We start from the raw sequence: 20,096 nt of genomic DNA on the forward strand, positions 1-20,096 counted from the left end.
TCTGTAATGAGCCAGATAGTAAATATTTTAAGCTTTGTGGGCCATATGGCCTCTATTGCAACTGCTCAACTCTGCTGCTGTAGTGTGAAAGCAGTCATGGATAATATGTAAATAAATGGGGGTGGCTGTGTGTTCCAATTAAACTTTATTTATGGACACTGAAATTTGATTCATATCATCTTCATGTGTCATGAAATATTCTTCTTTGATTTCTCCCCCAACCATCTGAAATGTAAAAACCATGTTTATCATGCAGGCCATATAAAAACAGGCAGTGAGTTAGATTTGGTCCAATGGCCCCAGTTTACTAACTCCTGTTTTAAAATCACATACTAGGATTGTAATCAAGAGAAATTTAATCAAAACAAAAGATTTCATCAAATAGAATACCGTTATAATAGTTGTTAAAAACGATCTTTTCTCCAAAGAAGATATACAAATGGACAACAAGCACATGAAAAGCTGCTCACATCATTAGTCATTAGGGAAATGCAATGAAAACCACAATGAGAACAATGAGAAACCACTTCGCACCCACCAGGATGGCTGCAATAATAGTAAGTGGAAAATAACAAGTGTTAGAGAGGATGTGGGGAAATGGGAACCCTTGTACATTGCTGGAGGTGATGTAAAATGGTTCAGCTATTACAGAAAAAAGTTTGGCAGTTCCTCAATAATTAAACACAGAATTACCATATGACCCAGCAATTCCACTCTTAGGTATATACCCCCAAAGAAATAAAAAGATACTCAAACAAATACATATACAGATATGTTCACAGCAGCACTTTTCTGCCAAAAGGCAGAAACAGCCCAAATGTCCATCAGCAAATGAATGGATAAACAAATTGTGGTATATATATTATTTAGCCATAAAAAGGAATGAAGTTCTGATACACATGCTACAATGTGGATGACCCTGAAAACATTATGCTAAGTGAAATAAGCCAGACACAAAAGTCACATATTGCATTTCATTTATATGAAATATACAAAATAGGTAAATCCACAGAAACAGAAGACAGATTGGTGGTTTCCAAGGGCTTGAGGAAGGAGGGAATGGGAGCAACTGCTAATGTTTGTAGGGTTTTCTTTTAGAGTGGTTAAAATGTTTTGGAACTAGATAGAGTAGAGGTTGCACAATATGTGAATGTACTAATGCCACTGCACTTTTCAATTAAAAATGGTTAATTTTATGTTACATGAATTTCATCTAAAATATATTTTTTGCTATCAATCTGAAATGACCAGGCAAGAAGTGGACAGCAGAGAAGATGGCTACAAAAGAAAATTCATAACCAAATATATCTCAGTTTTCAATGTCAGAGCATAATAACGAGATATAGCACGGTATCTTTAGTAATAATACATACACCATACACAATTCTTGGTTCCAGCAGAATAGAACTGTGAAGGACACTATTTGTGCACCCTTATTAGACCTAGCACAGTACCAAGCCCAGGGCAGTTGTTCAGTAAGTACTCGTTAAAAGAAACCTGAGGGGTGGTTTGACTCCCCATATGTTCAAAACTTATCTATTGGTGGCTAATTAAAAGATTGCTCAGAGAGACAGGAAGTAAAATAGTCCTTTCCAGGGGCTAGGGGTGGGGAGAAATAGGAAATTATTGTTTAATGAGTACAGAGTTTGTTTTGCAAAATGAAAAGAATTCTAAAGATGGAGTCGGTTATGGTAGCAGAAAATGTGAATGTACTTAATGTCACTAAACTATACACTTAAAAGTGGTTAAGATTGTAAAATTTATGTTATGTGTATTTTATCCCAATTTTTAAAAAGATTACTCTTTTCTAAGGATTTTTTTAAAAGTACATCAGTAAGATAACAGTGTATCTGATGGAAGAAAAAGCAATTCATTCACTCAACAAACAGTGAGTGCCACAGGTAATATTCTAAGTGCTGGGGATACGGCAATAAACAAAGTCCTCACCATCATGGAACTAACCTTCTAGAAGGGAAGAAAACTAATAAATAGAAAATGTCAAGAAGTGATAAGCACTACAGAAGAAAAAGAAAGATGAAAAATAGAGATTTAGGGAGGCTGGACATAGGAACTAGGGTGCTATTTCAAATAGTATGGTCAACAAGTTTTCTATGATGAACTGGCCATGTGAACATCTGGGTGAAGAACATTTCAGGCAGAGAGAACAGCAATATGAAGGCAGGAATATGTCTGATGTGTTCAAAGAATAGTGAAGAGATTACTGTGGCTGGAATAGATGATGGAGATAGGTGATAGAAGATGAAGTCAGAGCAGTAGCCAGGAGCCAATTCAGCCTCTTGTAGATCACAGTAAAAGTTTTTAGATTTTATTCTAAATGTGATAGGAAAAACCACTGGAAAATTTAATCAAGGAAATAATGCTTTAAAAGGATCACTCAGATTGCTGTGTGCAGAAAAGACCAGGGAGGCCAAGAGTGGAAGCAGGAAGACTGGTTAAGAAGCTACTGCAGTCACTTAGGCAAGAGACAGTAGTGGCTATGGTGACAGCATGTAAAGGTGATGAGAAGTGATCAGATTCTGTATCTGCACTGAGAAAGAGCTGATAGGATCTGCTGATGGGTTGGACGTGCAATGTGAGAGTAGCAAGTCAAAGACTATGATTTTTGAGTGATTAGAGGTGACTAGAAGTACTAGTTCTTGAAATAAGTAAAACTGGAGGGTCGAATATATTAAGTTTGGGACACCTATTAGACATCCAAACAAAAATGTAGCATAGGCAATAAGGTATGCAAGTCTGGAGTACAGAGAAGATTGAGATTTAAGATATAAATTTAGGAGTTATCACAATAAAGATGATAATAAAAACAATGAGACTGGTCAAATTATCTAGGAATTAAATAGAGAGAGAAGAAAAGAAGTCTAAGAATTGAGCTGTGGGACTCATCAATATATAGCAGTCAGAGAAGATAAAGAAGATTCAGCAAAACAAACTGTGGAGTAGCCAGTGAGGCTGAAGGAAAACCAGGAAAGGGTGGTGTTCCAGAAGCCAAGTGAAGAAAGTATTTGAGGAAGCTTAAATTAGTCTGTTCGAATGCTACTGAGGTGCAGTAAAATGAGGACTGAAAACCTACCTTTGAATTTGGCAATGTGGCAGTCATCAGAAACCTGACAAGAGCAGTTTTACTTGAGTGGCAGGAATGAAAATCTGATTGGAAAACCTGGTTGAGATAAGGATACGCTTTCAAGAGCATTTCTCTAAGGGGAACAAAAAAATGGAGTAGCAGCTGGATGGAAATATGAATGAAAGAAGGGTAAAAGGAATTTCTTTTAACATAAAACCTATGATGACATATTTGTAGGCCGATAGGAATTATCTAATACAAAAGGTAAAATGTGATTATTGAAGAGCACAAGGGATACTGTAAGTGTTGGGTTCACACGTACACAAAAGGGGATAGAATTCTGTATACAAATGGAAGGATTGGCCTTTTTCCACTGTAACAAGAGAAAAGGCAAGGTGTAGGGAGGGTTACAATAAGAGGTAGACTGATAGATTTGTTGGTGGGAAGGTATGAAAGTTCTAGCTGCTTCTATTTTCTCAGTAAAATAAGAAACAAGATCATAGCTGAGAACGAAAAGAGAGGAGGGGTGTTGGAAGTCAGAGTAGAGAGATGATATGATAGAGTAGCTTTGGAAAATGGAGAGCGCACTGACTAGGGAAATATTATAGGATTATTGGCAATACTGGGAGCTTATGTGAATTTAAGTGAGACCAGTCATTCGAAAATGATTTAACAGTAATACACAAAAGAATAATAAGTATTAGAAAAAAAATTATAGCTAAAATTCTATTGTTACCATGTACCATCAGGTACCATATGAAGACAGTTATGTATTATATCATTATTACCTTCATTTTACAGATGAAGAAACTGAGGCTTAGTAAAATTAATATTTCCAAGTTAATCATAGTAAACGGCAGAATCTGATTTTAATTTAGGTTTTCTAATACCTAAATTACTGCCTCTAACAGACAGTATATATAAATCTTATACTGACTTTGATTAAAGTCTCTTAATGCCACAGGACCATGTTTTCATAGACCAACTGTTAGGCTAAGTTCTGTCAAGAAAGAAAAATTTGCAACTTCATGAATTGTCTGTCTGCTTACATCTTCATTACAAAAGCTAAATTTTGCAGAGGTTCTAGCTTAAGCATAAGTCATTTATTTGCTTCTTGATCATACTAAAATGAAAATGTGATTAGACTTCATAATAATGCCAATATCTCACAACTCTCTGTATCACAGCAGGAAGCCATGGTCAATTAAGACTCATCTATCAACACCATTGACAGAAGGACAAGGCTTTGCTCAAAAAAAAAAAAAAAAAAAACTAGGAAGAGTTAATAAAGATAATTAATGTGCTAATTATTTTATCAATTACACTTATATAACCGTAATATGTAGTGAAAGAGAGGAAATTATTATTTTAACAGCAAGCATCAGAGTTCCTCTTGTCATTATTGAGAAATGTATCTTGACAGGTTGGGGGAAAATGAAGCCTCACAGACATTAGGAAATATAAGAGAAACCTAACCTTTTCTGCCTAAGTAAGACACAGAATTCAGGACCTGGGGAAAAAACAGGATAAAAAGAGACAGGAAAAGAAAAGGTATGGTGGAGTACAAGGAAAGATGACAACATGGCAAGAAGCCACATTGACTAGTGACAAGGAAAGGTAAGAAAGCGGAAAAGGCATTGAAGGCCTTTTAAAAAGAAAAATGCCTAATACTCCATTTAAATTATTTACAATATGTGAAATGCAAGTCTTTTCTATCTCCCTAAATCTTCAGAAAAGTGTGCTGCTACACGTACAAATGCCTAATGTAAAGTTTGGGGGAGGGGAGAAATCAGAAGAAGCAGGTAAGCACTGCATCTGGTATGCGTAGAGCAGGAAAAAAACAGCTTCAGGAGGTGAGAAATGAATGAACCTGGAATTAAGCAGAAGGAGAAACACCAAAATTAAAGCGACTATAAGCCTTGGAAATTCTCAGAAATCTTGGAAAAGAATTTTTGGTGTGGGATAAAGTTAGCTTGAGTCAATCACATCTAAACTTAGAAAGTAAATTTAATATTTGAGATATAAATATTTTTTCAAAACATTCTTTAAATCACTTGTTCCTATTGTTTTGAGGCTTTTGTATTCATACTGCAGGAACACTTCAAAGTATTTAAACTATTTTTAGTATTTTTGGATTTTTTTCAATTTAAAAAATCTAGGAAAATTTTAAAAAGGGGGTAAAAATTTCCCATACTCCCACCATTGTGTAGATTCATATACAAATTAAAAAGAAAAAAAGAAAAAAACCCTCTCTAAATCTTTAATTCTACTTTGCCAGAGGTAATCACTGCTACACATTTATCAGTGCTATCATTTTCTTCCAGGCTTTTTTCTATAATTATGTAGTATATATTTTCCTTCTTTTATTCTTCCTAGTAAGGGGACTGTCCTAGACATATTATGCTGCAACATGCTTCATTCATTTATTTAACATATAATGAACACTTACTATCTTTCCAAGTAACAACATATCAAGCTACTTAATTTTCTTAAATGATTGCATAGTATTTCATTACATGAGTTTATCATAATTTATCTAGTTCCTTATTTCAGGCATATATGTTTTTTCCAAATTTTTGCTATTATAAGTAACATTATAGTGAACTCTGTAGGAGATTCCTAGGTGTACAATTCCTGAGTCAAAGCATGAGCATTTTAGTTATTTATAGATAATGCCAAACTGCCCTCCAAAAGGCTCTACAAATTCATATTCCAATTATAGTGTAGAGGAGGTTCCTTTTTTCTTATCTCAACTTGAAGCAATTCTAAGAGGTGGCTCTAAAAAGGGTCTCCAGCTTTTCTCAAGTGCCTCTGACAGACAATAGGAGAGAGCCCTACAGCAAAGATCAGATTAAGGGTGTTAGCTTCCCAAATCTGAAGGTGATCTCAATATAGGGTGTCCTTGTGTTGAGAAAAGGGGATGGGCAAAGTACAGAGAGTAAATCAAATACCACACTTCTCAGGCTTAAAAACTACTTAAATGAGATCTCTGACTGTTACAACTCACATTTGGAATGACCAAAGGCAAACAAAACAAAAGTCTACCATATTTTTAAAAAAAGAACTGAATGCCAGAGAAATAACAAGTCTGGCCTGCTAGATGTGTAATTTTCAGGCTCTAAAGTAATCCCCAGACCCTTAGATCCACTCTAGCAGCAAGTACACAACAAAAACTGGATCGCTCCAAAGAAATGCATATTCCCCAAGGACCACTTCAACATAATAATTTGCGTATATCACTAGTATGTTCCTTTTTACTGCTGAGTGGTATTCCATTGTATGGAAATACCGTAATGTATATATTGATTCACCTTTTGATGGAAATTTGTAGTTGTTTTTAGAGTTGTTTAGCTATTACAAATAAATCTGCTTTGTACATTCGTGTGTGTCTTTCCGTGGACATGGCTGGATTGGGTGGTGGCTGTATGTTTAACTTAATTTTTAAGAAACTGTCAACTGTCAAACTGTTTCCAAAAGTGGTTATACTATTTTTAACTCCCACAGCAGTGTATGAAAGTTCTAAGAGCCCCATCAACACTCAGAATGGTCATGTTTTTTTCCTTTTTAAAAATTTTAGCCATTCAATAGGGGTACAGTGATATCACACTGTAGTTTTAATCTGACTTCTCTGATAATTAAACATGTTAAACATATGCTTCCATTTGCTTAGTGGCCATCTGTATATCTTCTTTGGTGAAATGTCTGTTCATATCTTTTCATTTTTGAGTTAGTTACATTGTAAGAGTTATTTTTACATTCTAGGTATGTCCATTTTGATTTATGTGTTGTCGATATTTTCTCCTAGCCTTTGGCTTGCTTTTTTATTTTCCGAATGGTATCTTTCAAAGAGCAAAAGTTTTAAATTTTGATGAAATCCAACTTAACAATTTTTTCTTTATCGATCATGCTTTCTATGTTGTAAGAAAGCTTTGCCCACCTTAAAGTAAAAAAGCTTTTCTGTTATTTTTTTCAAGAAGCTTTATAGTTTTAGGTTTTATATTTAAACCTGTAATTCATTTTGAGTTAATTTTTACGTATAGTGTGAGGAATGGGTCGACATTAACTTTTGCTGAAAAGACTTTCCTTTCTCCACTGCACTGCCCTGGCACCTTTCTTGAAAACAAAATGACCACACTGTAAATCTATTTATGAACTCTTTGTTTAACTCACCTATATGTCTATCTTTTCACCAATATTTTGATTATGGTAGCTTTATGGTAAGTCTTGAAATCAGGTAAAGTATCCTACAACTTTTTGTTTTTAAAAATTGCTTTGATTACTCTATGGCCTTTGCCTTTTTTTTTTTTATTTTCAGAATCAGCTTGTCATTAAAATAAAGTCTACTGGAATTCTGATTGGGATTGCATTGAATTTATAGATCAATTTGGGGAGAACTGTCACTTTAACATTAAGTCTTCTTATCCATGAACATGATATATCTTTCCATTTATATCTTCTTTAATTTCTTTCACCAAAATGTGTAGCTTTTAGTGCAGAGGTCTTAGACATCTTTGTTCAGTTTATTTCTAGGTATCTTATGATTTTGATCCTACTGTAAATGTTTGGTATTTTACAATTTCATTTTCCCATTATGTGCTGCTAGTTTATAAAAATACAATTGATTTTCATATACTAACCTATGTCCTGCAACCTTGCTAAATTCATTTATTTATACAGTTTTACTTCTTCCTTTCTAATCTTTATGCCTTTTATTTCTTTTTCTTGCCTATTGCAGTGGCTAGGCCTGCCAGTACAATATTGAATACAAGTGGTGAAAGTGGGCATCCCTGCCTTATTCCCAGTCTCTGGGGTAAACAGTTAAGTCTTTCGCCATTTATTATGATCTTCACTACACATATTTTATAGATGTTCATTATTATTTTGAGGGGTTTTCTACTATTCCTACTTTGTTGAGAGTTTTTATTGTGAATGAGTGATGAATTTTGTTAGGTAAGATTTTCCACATCAATTGAAAGAATTTTTCTCCTTTATTCTGTTAATATGGTTAATAACTGTTTAATATTTGAAAATCAATCAAGCCTTGCATTCAAGAGACAAATTCTACTTGGTTGTGGTGTATTATCCTTTTTAAACATTGCTGGATTCAATGGACTAGGATAGAGACCGGAAATAAACCCTCACATATATGGTCAGATTATCTTCAACAAGGATGCCAAGACCACTCAATGGAGAAAGGGCCGTCTCGTCAACAAATGATGGCGGGAAAACTGGACAACCACATGCCAAAGAATGAAATTGGACTCTTATCTTACACCATATACAAAAATTAACTCAAAATGGATTCAAGACCTAAATATAAGACCTAAAATTTAAAAAGTCCTGGAAGAAAACAGTGGAAAAACTTCATGACATTGGACCGGGAAATGATTTCTTGGATTCCAAAAGCTCAGGCAACAAAAGCAAAAACAGAAATGGGACTCCATCAAACTTAAAAGCTTTTGTGCATCAAAGGACACAATCAACAGAGTGACTGAGTAGAATATTAGTTACATTGATTAATGTGTGACCTGGAACAAGTCACTTATTCTCTCCAAGTTTCCTCATCTTTAAAATGGTAACAATACCACTATCATCGTATCTGCTGTATGGCATAAAAATAGGTATGCAATAAATATCAGTTCCTGTTCTTTTCTAAACTGCCATCAAAGTTTATGTCATTGTTTTAAAAATCTTCAGTGATGAGAAATCTTAACTCTTTCATCATGGACTGGATCATACACTCAACTAAAAGTGACAGTGCAAGCTAAGTTTAATGAATGAGTGATCAAGATAGTCTAAAGAGTGTTTTGCAGAAAGAATCCAATGAGATAGAGCAACATTTTGATCATATCGCTCTTAGTTTACTTTTTGGAGAAGTTCTCACAGAAGTTCTCAACATTTTCAAATCTTTATAGGTTAAAATTATGGCTTGACATTATTGATTAATTCTACAAAACTTGTGAATTGCATGCTTCTGACCGGTATGTAATTAGAGAATATTAAAGTTGTCCACTAGTCTACAGCCATGCTACTCTGAACAAGCCTGATCCTGTCTGATCTTGGAAGCTAAGCAGGGTCGGGCCTGGTTAGTACTTGGGTGGGAGACCACCTAGGAAGACCAAGTGTTGTAGGCGTAAAAAAAAAAAGTAAGGGATTGTAAGATGACAAGGTCCTTGCAATCTGTGAGGTCAACCAAGGGTTGCCTCGCCTAAAAATAAATAAATAAATAAAAACAAAAAAGAAAGTTGTCCACTAGACTTTGATGACTTTAATCACATAAGAAACACATTTTATCAGATGTCACTATTTTCTTAAAAAAAAAACCAAAACGATTTTGCCCAATTTTCCTAGAAAGAGTAGAACCAACTGGATGTGCCTAAAACAATCACTAATTCTGGGCTCCTTTAAACCACAAGAAAAAAGTCCCACTAACACAGTCATACTTTATAATATCTTTATAATGTGCTCAGCATAATGTCTTTAACATCCATTTAACTTTTCCTGCCGCCATTTAGGTGCATTCGCTCTTGTCTTATAGTCTGTTAATAAGAGAACAAATACATCTACAGTTACAAGTCTTTGGCATCTGAAGAAATTATTAAATTACCCTTCATCCTTGTCTTCTCCTAGTTAAGTAATCCAAATTCCTTTGTTTTTACTTAGTAAATTCTATCTTTTCAAAAGCTCAAATTCTTATGGGAAAAATTAGGGAAAAAAACTTTTACATACTTTACAAGAATAATTAAGAAAAAATATATAGTTGAAATTACAGTTATATAAAATAGCAATATGATAAGTAAACACAAGTCATAATAAATGAAGACCCAGAAAAATTGTTGTTCGTACATTAATTCTATACCATGTTTCTACTTCTAACATCCCAGAGCACAATAATCCTTACCAGGGGACTTTCCTTGCTGTGAGTTGCTTCTTCGCTCTCTGTATCTGGCTGGAGTGGATAAACCTGTGTCTTTACTAGGCTTGCTAGCAGGCCCCATTTCTGAAATAAGGAATCCCATCTGTTCTGAAGGCAAGATATTCTCAGTTGGACTGGTCTGGCATTTTATACTGGCATCCACCTAAAATGTTAAACCCACTCATTATTCTGAATTTCCCCTAAATATCTACTAAAAGTTATTTTATTGGAGTTCTATTTTAGAAACATGATCTAACAAACATGCTTATAAAGATCCTTACAAATGATACAACCTTTGATCTAATCTGAATATTTGGTAGTAAGATGTATGATTCCCTATACATAAACCTTTGAAATGTATGTGAACCCAAAACATTTACTTATGCTCAGAGGAAGGTCTACTATGAAGCTTGTTGATTTTTTTTTTTTTTTTTTGGTAAAATTCACCCAAAAATTTAAAATTGGTTGAGCTTTTTCTTTTCAAACATCCCTTCCATCAGATAAAAAAATTCACACAAAAATTTACAATTGGTTGAGCTTTTTCTATTCAAACATCCCTTCCATCAGATTTTCCCTCTGACTGGTCATACTGGAATGGCCATAGGCATAATCCTGTTAGATGACGCCAGTGGGGTTGTGGACACTTTATTCTACTAATTTTGTATTCTTCGTCTTAAAGAGGCCCTCAAAATTGGCTTACCCAGTTCAGCCCCTATAAAATCTAGGTCTGCCCTGCTTATGAGACACAAGTTTCTTCCTTGGAGTTCCTAAGTTTTCTTTGGAACGTTAAATCCCTGTCCATGTGTGATGGTTAGCACTCTGGACTCCGGAATGCTGAATCCTTCTTCAAGGTGACCAACTTCTGAAATACTCTACTCCTTCATGAATTTATTTTAAAATGAAACTATGTTCTTAAATAAAGCTGCAAGTTAAAATCATAGCTTTCAAAAGCTGTGATGTTCAAACATATTTTCTAAAGAAAAAGCAACCATGTGAATACAATTTTAAGTTATGAAATCTCATATTTTAGATATGACTAGGCAAGAACAAAGACAAATTTTGTGTTGTTTCCATAGGCATATTTGAAATATAATGGGCCTATCTTCGATCTACTGAATTTATGTCATTTTAACACATAATATGCTGGGTCTCAACAGTTGGGCTCAAAAAAGACAATGAGTTGATAGAAATTTTAAGACATTTGGATCTAAAATTAGAGCTAAAAAACCACATTTAAAAAAACTGCCTAAAAGTTATTTTGGGTATCTCTACAATGAAGATATTTTCAGTCCCATTAAAGGAAAAAAGATAAAATGAAAAATATATATATCAGGCTAAGGTCAAGGAAAAAATTCAAAGTAGCAAAAGAAACACTTATTAATTCAAAAAAATGATTTGTATGTACTTTTAGAATCAAAGTTTACTCATTTTCTGGTCAAAAACTAGCAGCAATAAAGGAATTAGCCTCTACCTTCAGAATAAAGCAAGAGTCAGAGTCTTGCTTTAGAAATGTAGAAATTAGTAAGGAAATTCACAGTATACTCACAAATCAAATTAGAATTCAAAAATGCTATAAGAAAGTATAAAAAGACCTCCAACCACCTCCTTAATTCCATGCTGCAAATGGCTAGGAAGTCCTGTTATTATCTTTCAGATAAACCATCCCTTCTGAGTAGTGGAATTAATCAGTCAAACACACCTAGTCCATCCATGTTAAAACAGGAAACAGGAAACAAAACTCAAGTCATGATTTTAACATGAAAATAAATCTTATACAACAATGCTCAATCAGACTGTCTCTCCAGAGGTTGACTTCAGACCACATAACAGAGTGAGAGGATGCTTGGGGGTTAAGGTTACTTCCTTCTGAATCTTTTGTGCAGAACCACTGGGGCATGATGCTTTTGGTAAGCACAATGACTTCATATTAACCCCAAATAAAATCTGGACAAACTCTCCACTAGAACAGTCTTCAGCAAGAACTAGGTACTTTAAGCTTTATTATAATTTTTTCTTTTCCCCTTACCTGGTGTGTGCTGAATGGTAGCCCTTCTTGCACAAATACTACTGAAGATGGTGATGGATTATGACTTAGTTGCTCCTTCAGTTTGACATGAGCTTGTTGGATGGCTGCAGATTCCTGCACTGTAGTATTTTCAACAGGCTGAGCTGTGTGGATGGTATAGATGTACTCAGGTGACTGTGGTAGAGAGCAGGTAATTGCTTGTTCTGTTCCGACCACAAAAGATGTAATATCTGAGCCTACAGGAGTAAGTGGCTCCAGCTGGCTAGCCTGACTTGTGGAAGATGGATTGCTGTTGCTTGAATTAGCTAGGATATGTTGGCCTCTGTTAGACTGAGATGTTGGGCACTGATTCTCAACAGGCTCCACCTTTACCATCTCCAATTTAGGGGAGGAATGCAACTCATCTACTATCTGAAAAACAGCCTCTAGGTTTACTTCTGTCTTTTTATTTTCATCAGTAGCACTGCAAGGCCAATTAGAAGGCAGAAATTCAACTGGATAGGAGGATTGCATTGAAGGATTCTGGGAAAAGAGAAAATAGGACTGTTTGGATAGAAAATCAAATATAAGATTAAGGAGGAAAGCAACAACATTTAGACTGGTGAATGCTAAAAATAAATAAACTTAAAGCTCACTAAGAAAACTTCAAACGCCAACCAACTTTTCAGCAGTGGTAGCTTCACTTCTATTTTAACAATTACTTAGCAACTATTATATGTCAACCACTATGCCAAGTTTAATACTGGAAAGGACCGATAATTCTCAGGGTTAAAGTATACAAAATCAAAAAGCTATACCTATTTGCTGATAAAATGTCTATATACCAAATTCTTCCATAAAGGTTGACAAACAAAAATATCACTTGTATCTATCATATACTGTTTTAGGAACATAGCAAGAAAATTTCGAACACAGGATGCTCACAAGTCCACCAATGCTTCTATAGATTCAGGGGGAGGTACTGTTCCAAATGATCTGGGAAAAAATGGATGGAATATCGAATGTCCTTTGGTTCCTGAGATTGTTTATTTTAAAAAAATAAAACAATAGATTAAAAAAAAGCTGTCACTTTTAGATTGATATCTTTAATAAGATGCATTCTTTTATACAGAGTACTTTGCACAGAGTAGACATTCAACTGCATGCTTGGTAATAAATGATCTCAAGCTATGAACATAAAATACTTAGAAGTAATGATTAAATAAAACATGTAATGAGTTGATGTTGCCAAATGGAGAGCTTTGCACAGAGTAGGCATTCAATAAATGGTTGATTTTCTCAGATTATAAATATAAAATACGAAGAGTTACTAAATAAAATGTTCATGCACCGATGTTGCCAAAAGCACTACTAAGATTGTGTCAATGGTCTGAAGAACACTAGTGCCAAATAATGTACATTTCAATGGTTTAAGCGTCAAGCTACTTTTACTATAGCCAACGACACCATTTTATTGAGTTCTCACTATGTGCCAACCACATGCAAAGTGCTTTAAATACATTATTTCATTTAATCCTTACAAGAAGTCTATGAAGTGTGATAATCTCTATGTCCAAATAATAAAACTGATGTTCAGAGAAACTTTGTCATTTAACCAAAGTTGCAATGAAATAACTGATAGAACCAGGTTTCAAACCTGGGGTTACCTTACTCAAGAGTTCTTGCTCTTAACCATTACAATAAACTGACCATTCATGCACACTCGCCAATACCTACAATCCAATTAATTGCATTTATTTCCAGAATGACATCTGAAATACTTACCCTTTCTTTCCATTTAAAAATTTTATGTCTACTTATCTCTGTTTTCCTATAAGGAACATGTATTCTTTGTAGTAAGAAAAGGTCTTTAAAGATCTTTTAAATGATTTAAGGTATATACATAAGATATGAACACTGTCAGAGTATCCCCTGTATGATTCAGGGGAGAGTATTTCTGGATCCAAAACAAGAACATTTAATTTGTGTGATAGATATGTCCTTCCAGTCAAGATAAGTAGACTAGACTATCATAACTGATGATATCTGCCATTAAGAATGTCCAACTAAGTCCCCCAATCTGATTCTGTACTATTCAAACAACAATCTGATTATAATTTGACTTGCCATGAAGATTTTTCTCGGAAAAAAAAGAAAAAAATTAATGTTTTTTTTGAATACTGGAATGCCACCAGTAACACATTATCTTAAGAACAGAAGCTATCTTGGCTACATGATATCAAAGGCAAACACATAATTCTAATTGTTATGCAATTGTAGCATAAAAATACAAAGCAAAGATTTTAATCTTATCCTAGATACATCAGTCTAAAACATTTAAATCAAAGCAATTGTTTCATAATAAATAATTAGAAGATAATTGAAGGACATTTAGATTTTTCATTTTTGACATCATTTTTCTTCTTAAAAAAAAGTACTTATCTGTACTATCTTGGAAAAATCTGTCATTTGGTAACTTATATCCTTTTAGAGTTTGTCTAGTATTCATTTCACCATGGAAGAGCCTAAAACAACAGCACTGTTCGAACTAACTTTCAGCAATGATGGAAATGTTCTCTATCTGTGCTGTTCAATTTGGTAGCCACTAGCCTTATGAGACTATTAAGCACCTGAAATGTGGCTAGCGTGACTGAGGAATTTTAAATTTTATTTAATTTTAATGAATTTAAATTTAAATAAACTACATGAGGCTAATACATACTATATTGGACAGTGCAAGCCAAGAAAAATCCTCAGACATCATTTAGATCAACTCTCTTTTTTTGAATTGAGAAAATTGAGGCCATAATCCACAGCTTACCTCTGGCTACTCATTATGATAAAATTACACTTTGAAATTCTGCAAGGTCAATAATATTGCACCTGATACACAGAGTATGTCCATGGTTCCAAGATCTTACCTGGAAGTAGTTGCAGTGTGCATAGGAAGAGGCAGTGGGAGTTACACAACTACTGAGAGCGTCCATGTGGGTAGAAGGAGAGCAGCACTGTAGTACAGCTGGAACAAATTCAAATACAGAAAAGCCGTCAACCAAAATAAATCTCTATAGCATTCAAGGCACTCCTTTCTTTCAACTTGGAAAGAAAAATTCCAAAAGCTTTCCTTTGTGAGTGCAATAAACTATATTTAGTCCAGTTAGGTGTTACTATTTGTTGAAAACAACACGGTAATAAGCTAATTTTAAAAGTCATTTAAAAGGGTCATGTCTACTTTTATAAATGACTTCTTTAGCACCTAAACATTTTGTTACCTAACCATTTACTGTTATTAAAAGTAATTTCATTTTGTTGAAAATATTAGAACATATTTTGGAATTCCAAAATAATTATTTCAATCATTTTAATAGTAACAAACATTTGGAGGAGGGTGTATTTTTAAGGATAAAATAAGTATGATAAATGTCCAAACAGTCCTACCATTATACAATGCATCCAGTGAAATCTATGCAAAAAATGTTTTAACCATTTAGACAATCAGTTAAGAATTCAATTCCTAGAGCTAGACTTCCTGGCTTTAGAGCCCAGATCTGAAAATTTAATAGCTTGAGCAAGGTTAATTTCTTTGGGCCTCAGTTTCTGCATCCTAACAGAATAGGGATAATAACAGTATCTACCTAACTTGTTTGTTGTGAGGAATAAATGAGTTAATATGCGTAGAGCACTTAGAATAGTACTGGCATACAGTAAGCAATTAATAAATAAATAGCTAACAATGCTATTATATTAATGAAAGAAATTTTCTCTTTATAGCTAGGATACCATGAAAAGATTGAACTCTTTATACTGGGATGATTATACTTACAGATGCAGTCGTAATAATAGGTTGAGTCTCCTCTTTTCCAGAGAGAGACTCTCCAGAACGAATGAGAATCAATTATAACATCACACCTTTGGATTAAACAGAGGATGACATTTATTGAGCATCTACCATGTTCCAGGCACAGTACTAGGTGCTTTACATATATCGCCTCATTTAATCCAAACAACAATTGAATGAGGTATTAACATCACTTTACAAAAATAAGGAAACTAAATCTCAGAGATGTTAAATAATTTGCCGAAAGTCACAAAGTTGGTAGTGACAGAGTCAGTAATCGAACTCCAAAGCACATGCCCTTTAATATACCATAATACTTCTTTAATCTTTCCTTCTTCCTAAAATGTAACTTCGTAAATTTACTAGAACTCTTACTTGCTGAATATTTTTAAGGTGTCTTTATTATAAGGTGGCACTTTTTCTTTTTATGTTTACATTTTTCATATTTTGGTTATGCTAATAAAATTACTAAATAATCTCATTCTGTAATCTTTGAAAGTAAATTAGCCTAAGGATTGTAAAAATGCATTGAAATGCTTCCCTATTTCTCCATTATTGACTACTGATTTTTAAAATGTCAGAAGTTCATAAAAGTATACTAGAAATATTTTCTTATTATATCAATTTTACACATGAATGGAAAACCTTGACATAATGGACGAAATTCTCGTTAGGATACAAATAAAAAGGATTGATGTCTTCTAAATTATATCATCTTAACAATTCCAGTGATTAAAAAGCGAGATAAAACATAGATGGCCACATATGATTCGAGCTGTTGTCACTTCCAATATAGGTTAGGCAAACAGGTTCTTACATTTTATCCTTGCAGATTATTCGAATACACAATTAAATTGTTTTGGATTTTAATTTGGTTTCCCAGGATATGTGAAAGCATAACTATCCTAAGAAATAAGTTAAATGAACAAAAAGCCAAATGCCGAGGAAGGGGTCTTCAAGGTTTGCCAAAACACAAAAAAATTGGGACTTTATTTCTAGAGTTTTAACAGCTAAGGAAAATCTAGCCCCCTAGTGGCGGGAAAAGACTCAGAAGCTGCAGGTTTTCACCTATCAGAGCACCATCAAAGTGTTTCATTAAAAATAAGTTAATGACAGGTAACGGCTTTAATTTTCTGATATTACTATGTTTGACTCCATTAGTTACATATTTTGAATAAAGCATACTCTAAAATAAATTTCTTGGGAAAATAAAATATACAACAGAGAATATATTAATATATAGTTGATAGCTGATTTGGTATCTAAGGAAACGGCAAAATAGTGAATGTCCTTTAAAGTGTCCAGTAACCAATGGAAAGAAGAAAGGTAACTGCATGAAGGACTTGAATAGATAATCTAAAGAGATTCTTCAATGGCTACTTCCTTACCAGTGCAGTCCTACTTTGTAAGTCAACAAAATAGATTAGTAAATTTATTGAGTATGGAAACATAGCTATAGAAATGCAACTGTGTGCTTAATATATGACAAATTAATCTGTGTATTATGAAAGCACTGTGAATTCACAAACATTTATGCAACTGAGTCTATCGCTACGTCCTAAAACACATTCTTCTGCATAAAGATTTTCCACCATCTTCCTGAAGGTAGTGTTCACTTAAGGCATTAAACTGCATATAGAATGAAAAATTGGGAATAATGGACAAGATGCTATTTCAGATATAAATGTAAGAGTTGATTATATATTTTAAAAAACAATTTTAGAAATAAAAAAAGCGAGATTACTAAAAATTATCTAAAAGCAAAAATTTTCATTCCCACTATAGGTTAGGAAAATAACTTCATACACTTTATCCTACGTAGGTAACTCAAATATATAATTAAAATGTTTTGAACTTGAATCTACTCCAGAATTGTGCAGTGTCAACAATGAGAAAATAACTGATATAAATACTCAAGAGGAAAAACAAACATCCATCAATTTAATTTCAAAATAATTTACTGTAGCAACTAGAACTCCATCTCCTCATTGATGATGAGGTAAGAAAAGGTCATCTCGGGCATATATCCAAAAGAAGTGAAAGCAGAACATATTTGTGCACCCATGCAGCAGCATTATTCACAACAGCCAAAAGGTGGAATCAGCCCACCTTGACAGACATCAACAGATGAACAGATAAACAAAATGTGGTATATACATACAATAGAAAATCATTCAGAATTAAAAGGAAGGAAATTTTGACACATGCTACCAACTTCACTGAACCTTGAAGTTCATTTGCTAAGTGAAATAAGCCCATCACAAGAGGACAAATATTGTATGAGTCCTCTTTACAGGAGGTTCCTATAGATTTCAAATTCTTTGAGACAGAAAGTAGAATGGTAGTTGCCAGGAGCTGTGGGGAGAGGGGAATGTGAAGTTAGTGTTTAATGGGTACGGAGTTTCAGCTGGAGAAGATGAAAAGGTTCTGGAGATGAATGGTGGTGATGCCAGTACAACAATGTGAATGTATTAAATGCCACAGAACTGTACACTTAAAAATGGTTAAAATGGTAAATTCTGTGTTACATATTTTTACCCCAATAAAAAGAAAGGCAAATAGAACTGTGTTTTGCTTAGTTTCTTCTGGCAGCTAAAAAGAACTTTCTGGTTTATCTATGCCAAGTACTCTTCCCATAAGAACAAAATCAGGCCTTTTCAGAGAAATTGACAATACACACTACCTAAACACGAGAATAACAGCATCAGAAAATTCTTATAACTCCAGATTCTATTATTTGTTTATGTACCTTATGTAGAATTAGAAGCCTAAAGATCAAATCTTCAGAATTTAAATGTACTTTAAAAACAATAATAAGCAACTCTTTTTGTCCAAGAGTCAATTCAGAAAAATGTTTAAATGATATATCCTTTCTTCAATAAAAATTTTAAAAATCATATGTACCTTGGGGGGGAAGTATATATTTTTATGAATTACTTTATTTAGCTTTCAAAGTTTTAATATCTATTGATAATTGAAAGACAGCTTTTAAAATATTTTATCCTTTATATGTATAGAGTGTTAAATTAAAAAGTCTATTCACATACATTAATTCATTTAATCTCTGGCCCAAACTGTTATTGCCACTTTATAGAAAGCGAAACTGAGGCTGAGTGACATGAAATAATCCACTGAAGTTCACATTGGATGATTAACTGTAAAGCTGAGGCTAGAATCATTCCATTCAAAAATTATTTTCTAAAGGTCCAGTATAGCCAAGCACTATGCTACGTGTAGCAGGATACAGAAATAAAATAGAGGGAGCTCCATTCCTCAGAGGCCCCACACTGGACTCCCACTCTAGCAGTCACAGTATGTTCCCTCTGCTTGAGCAGTCACTACTTTTTCCTTCTTTAGCCTAAAATTTGGGAAAATTAAGTTCTTGCACAGTATTTTTATGGCACTTTATTTTCCATAGCAGGTCTTTTCTATTTAACAATACAACTTTTTATTGATGTATTACTTCATAATGTTCAAAGCATTTTTGCCTAAATTGTATCATAGAACTACTCTATGTATTAGAATTCATCATGAGATTATGAGATTTCTTATTATCATAACCTCAGAAACTTTAGAGTCATTTTAATTATCCCTATTAAAGAAGACAAAACAAAAATTTAGGTAGCACAGGATTCTGTTTCGATGCATTGTATACTATCAAAACATCAGCAGCACTTACTTGTCTCTTAATGTCTCTTTCCTAGTCCTTACCTCAAACTCTTGGAGACAATTTTCAACTTACAAACTTACATTCAAGTTAACGTAAAGTATTTTTAAATAACATATCCTAAGTTATAATGATTTAACGAAATTTAGAACTAGGAGTTTCCAAGAGGACAATTTGGAACTTGGAATAAATTTTCCCATAGAAACAACATCATACAGGCTAGTTTGGCTACTGAGCCAGACTATGGCCATGTGTACCTTAATGGTAGAACTAGTAGCAATATAGAACCTAACCACTGTATCTTATATGTCCACAGGAAAATGCCTCCAAAATTCCAAACTGGAAGGCCAAGCACGTTTTTACATCTCCCGTCTGCAGTCCTTCCAAATTTCAACTCTTCAGAAGCTTTTGAGTCTTTAGTAGTTTATGGGAAGGGGGAGGTGGATTAAAGGAAGGTTAGGAAAGGCAAGAGAAACATTTATTGGTAAAAGGAAGAAAGGTAGGGTTACTATCCAGTTGATGGGCTACAGAACATAAAGCAAGTGTAAGAAGACATAGACTTTCTCTTCCTCCCTTTCTCCCCCTGTG

General features: G+C 33.9%; 1 protein-coding gene and 1 pseudogene across 1 annotated transcript in view; one reads left to right on the forward strand and one right to left on the reverse strand.

Moving 5' to 3' along the window:
- The window catches only part of HSF5 (heat shock transcription factor 5), a 34,318-nt gene that overhangs the window by 7,198 nt on the left and 7,024 nt on the right, over positions 1-20,096 (reverse strand). The window contains exons 3-5 of the mRNA XM_006924878.1: positions 14,925-15,022; positions 12,025-12,546; positions 9,984-10,161 (exon numbers count right to left, since the gene is read on the reverse strand). Coding sequence (XP_006924940.1) covers positions 9,984-10,161; positions 12,025-12,546; positions 14,925-15,022 — 798 coding nt within the window. The remainder of the gene's footprint in view (positions 1-9,983; positions 10,162-12,024; positions 12,547-14,924; positions 15,023-20,096) is intronic.
- On the forward strand, positions 9,098-9,216 carry LOC112473300 (annotated as a pseudogene).

Source organism: Pteropus alecto, unplaced genomic scaffold (genome assembly GCF_000325575.1).
Source record: "Pteropus alecto unplaced genomic scaffold, ASM32557v1 scaffold98, whole genome shotgun sequence".
Classification (NCBI taxonomy): Eukaryota; Metazoa; Chordata; class Mammalia; order Chiroptera; family Pteropodidae; genus Pteropus; species Pteropus alecto.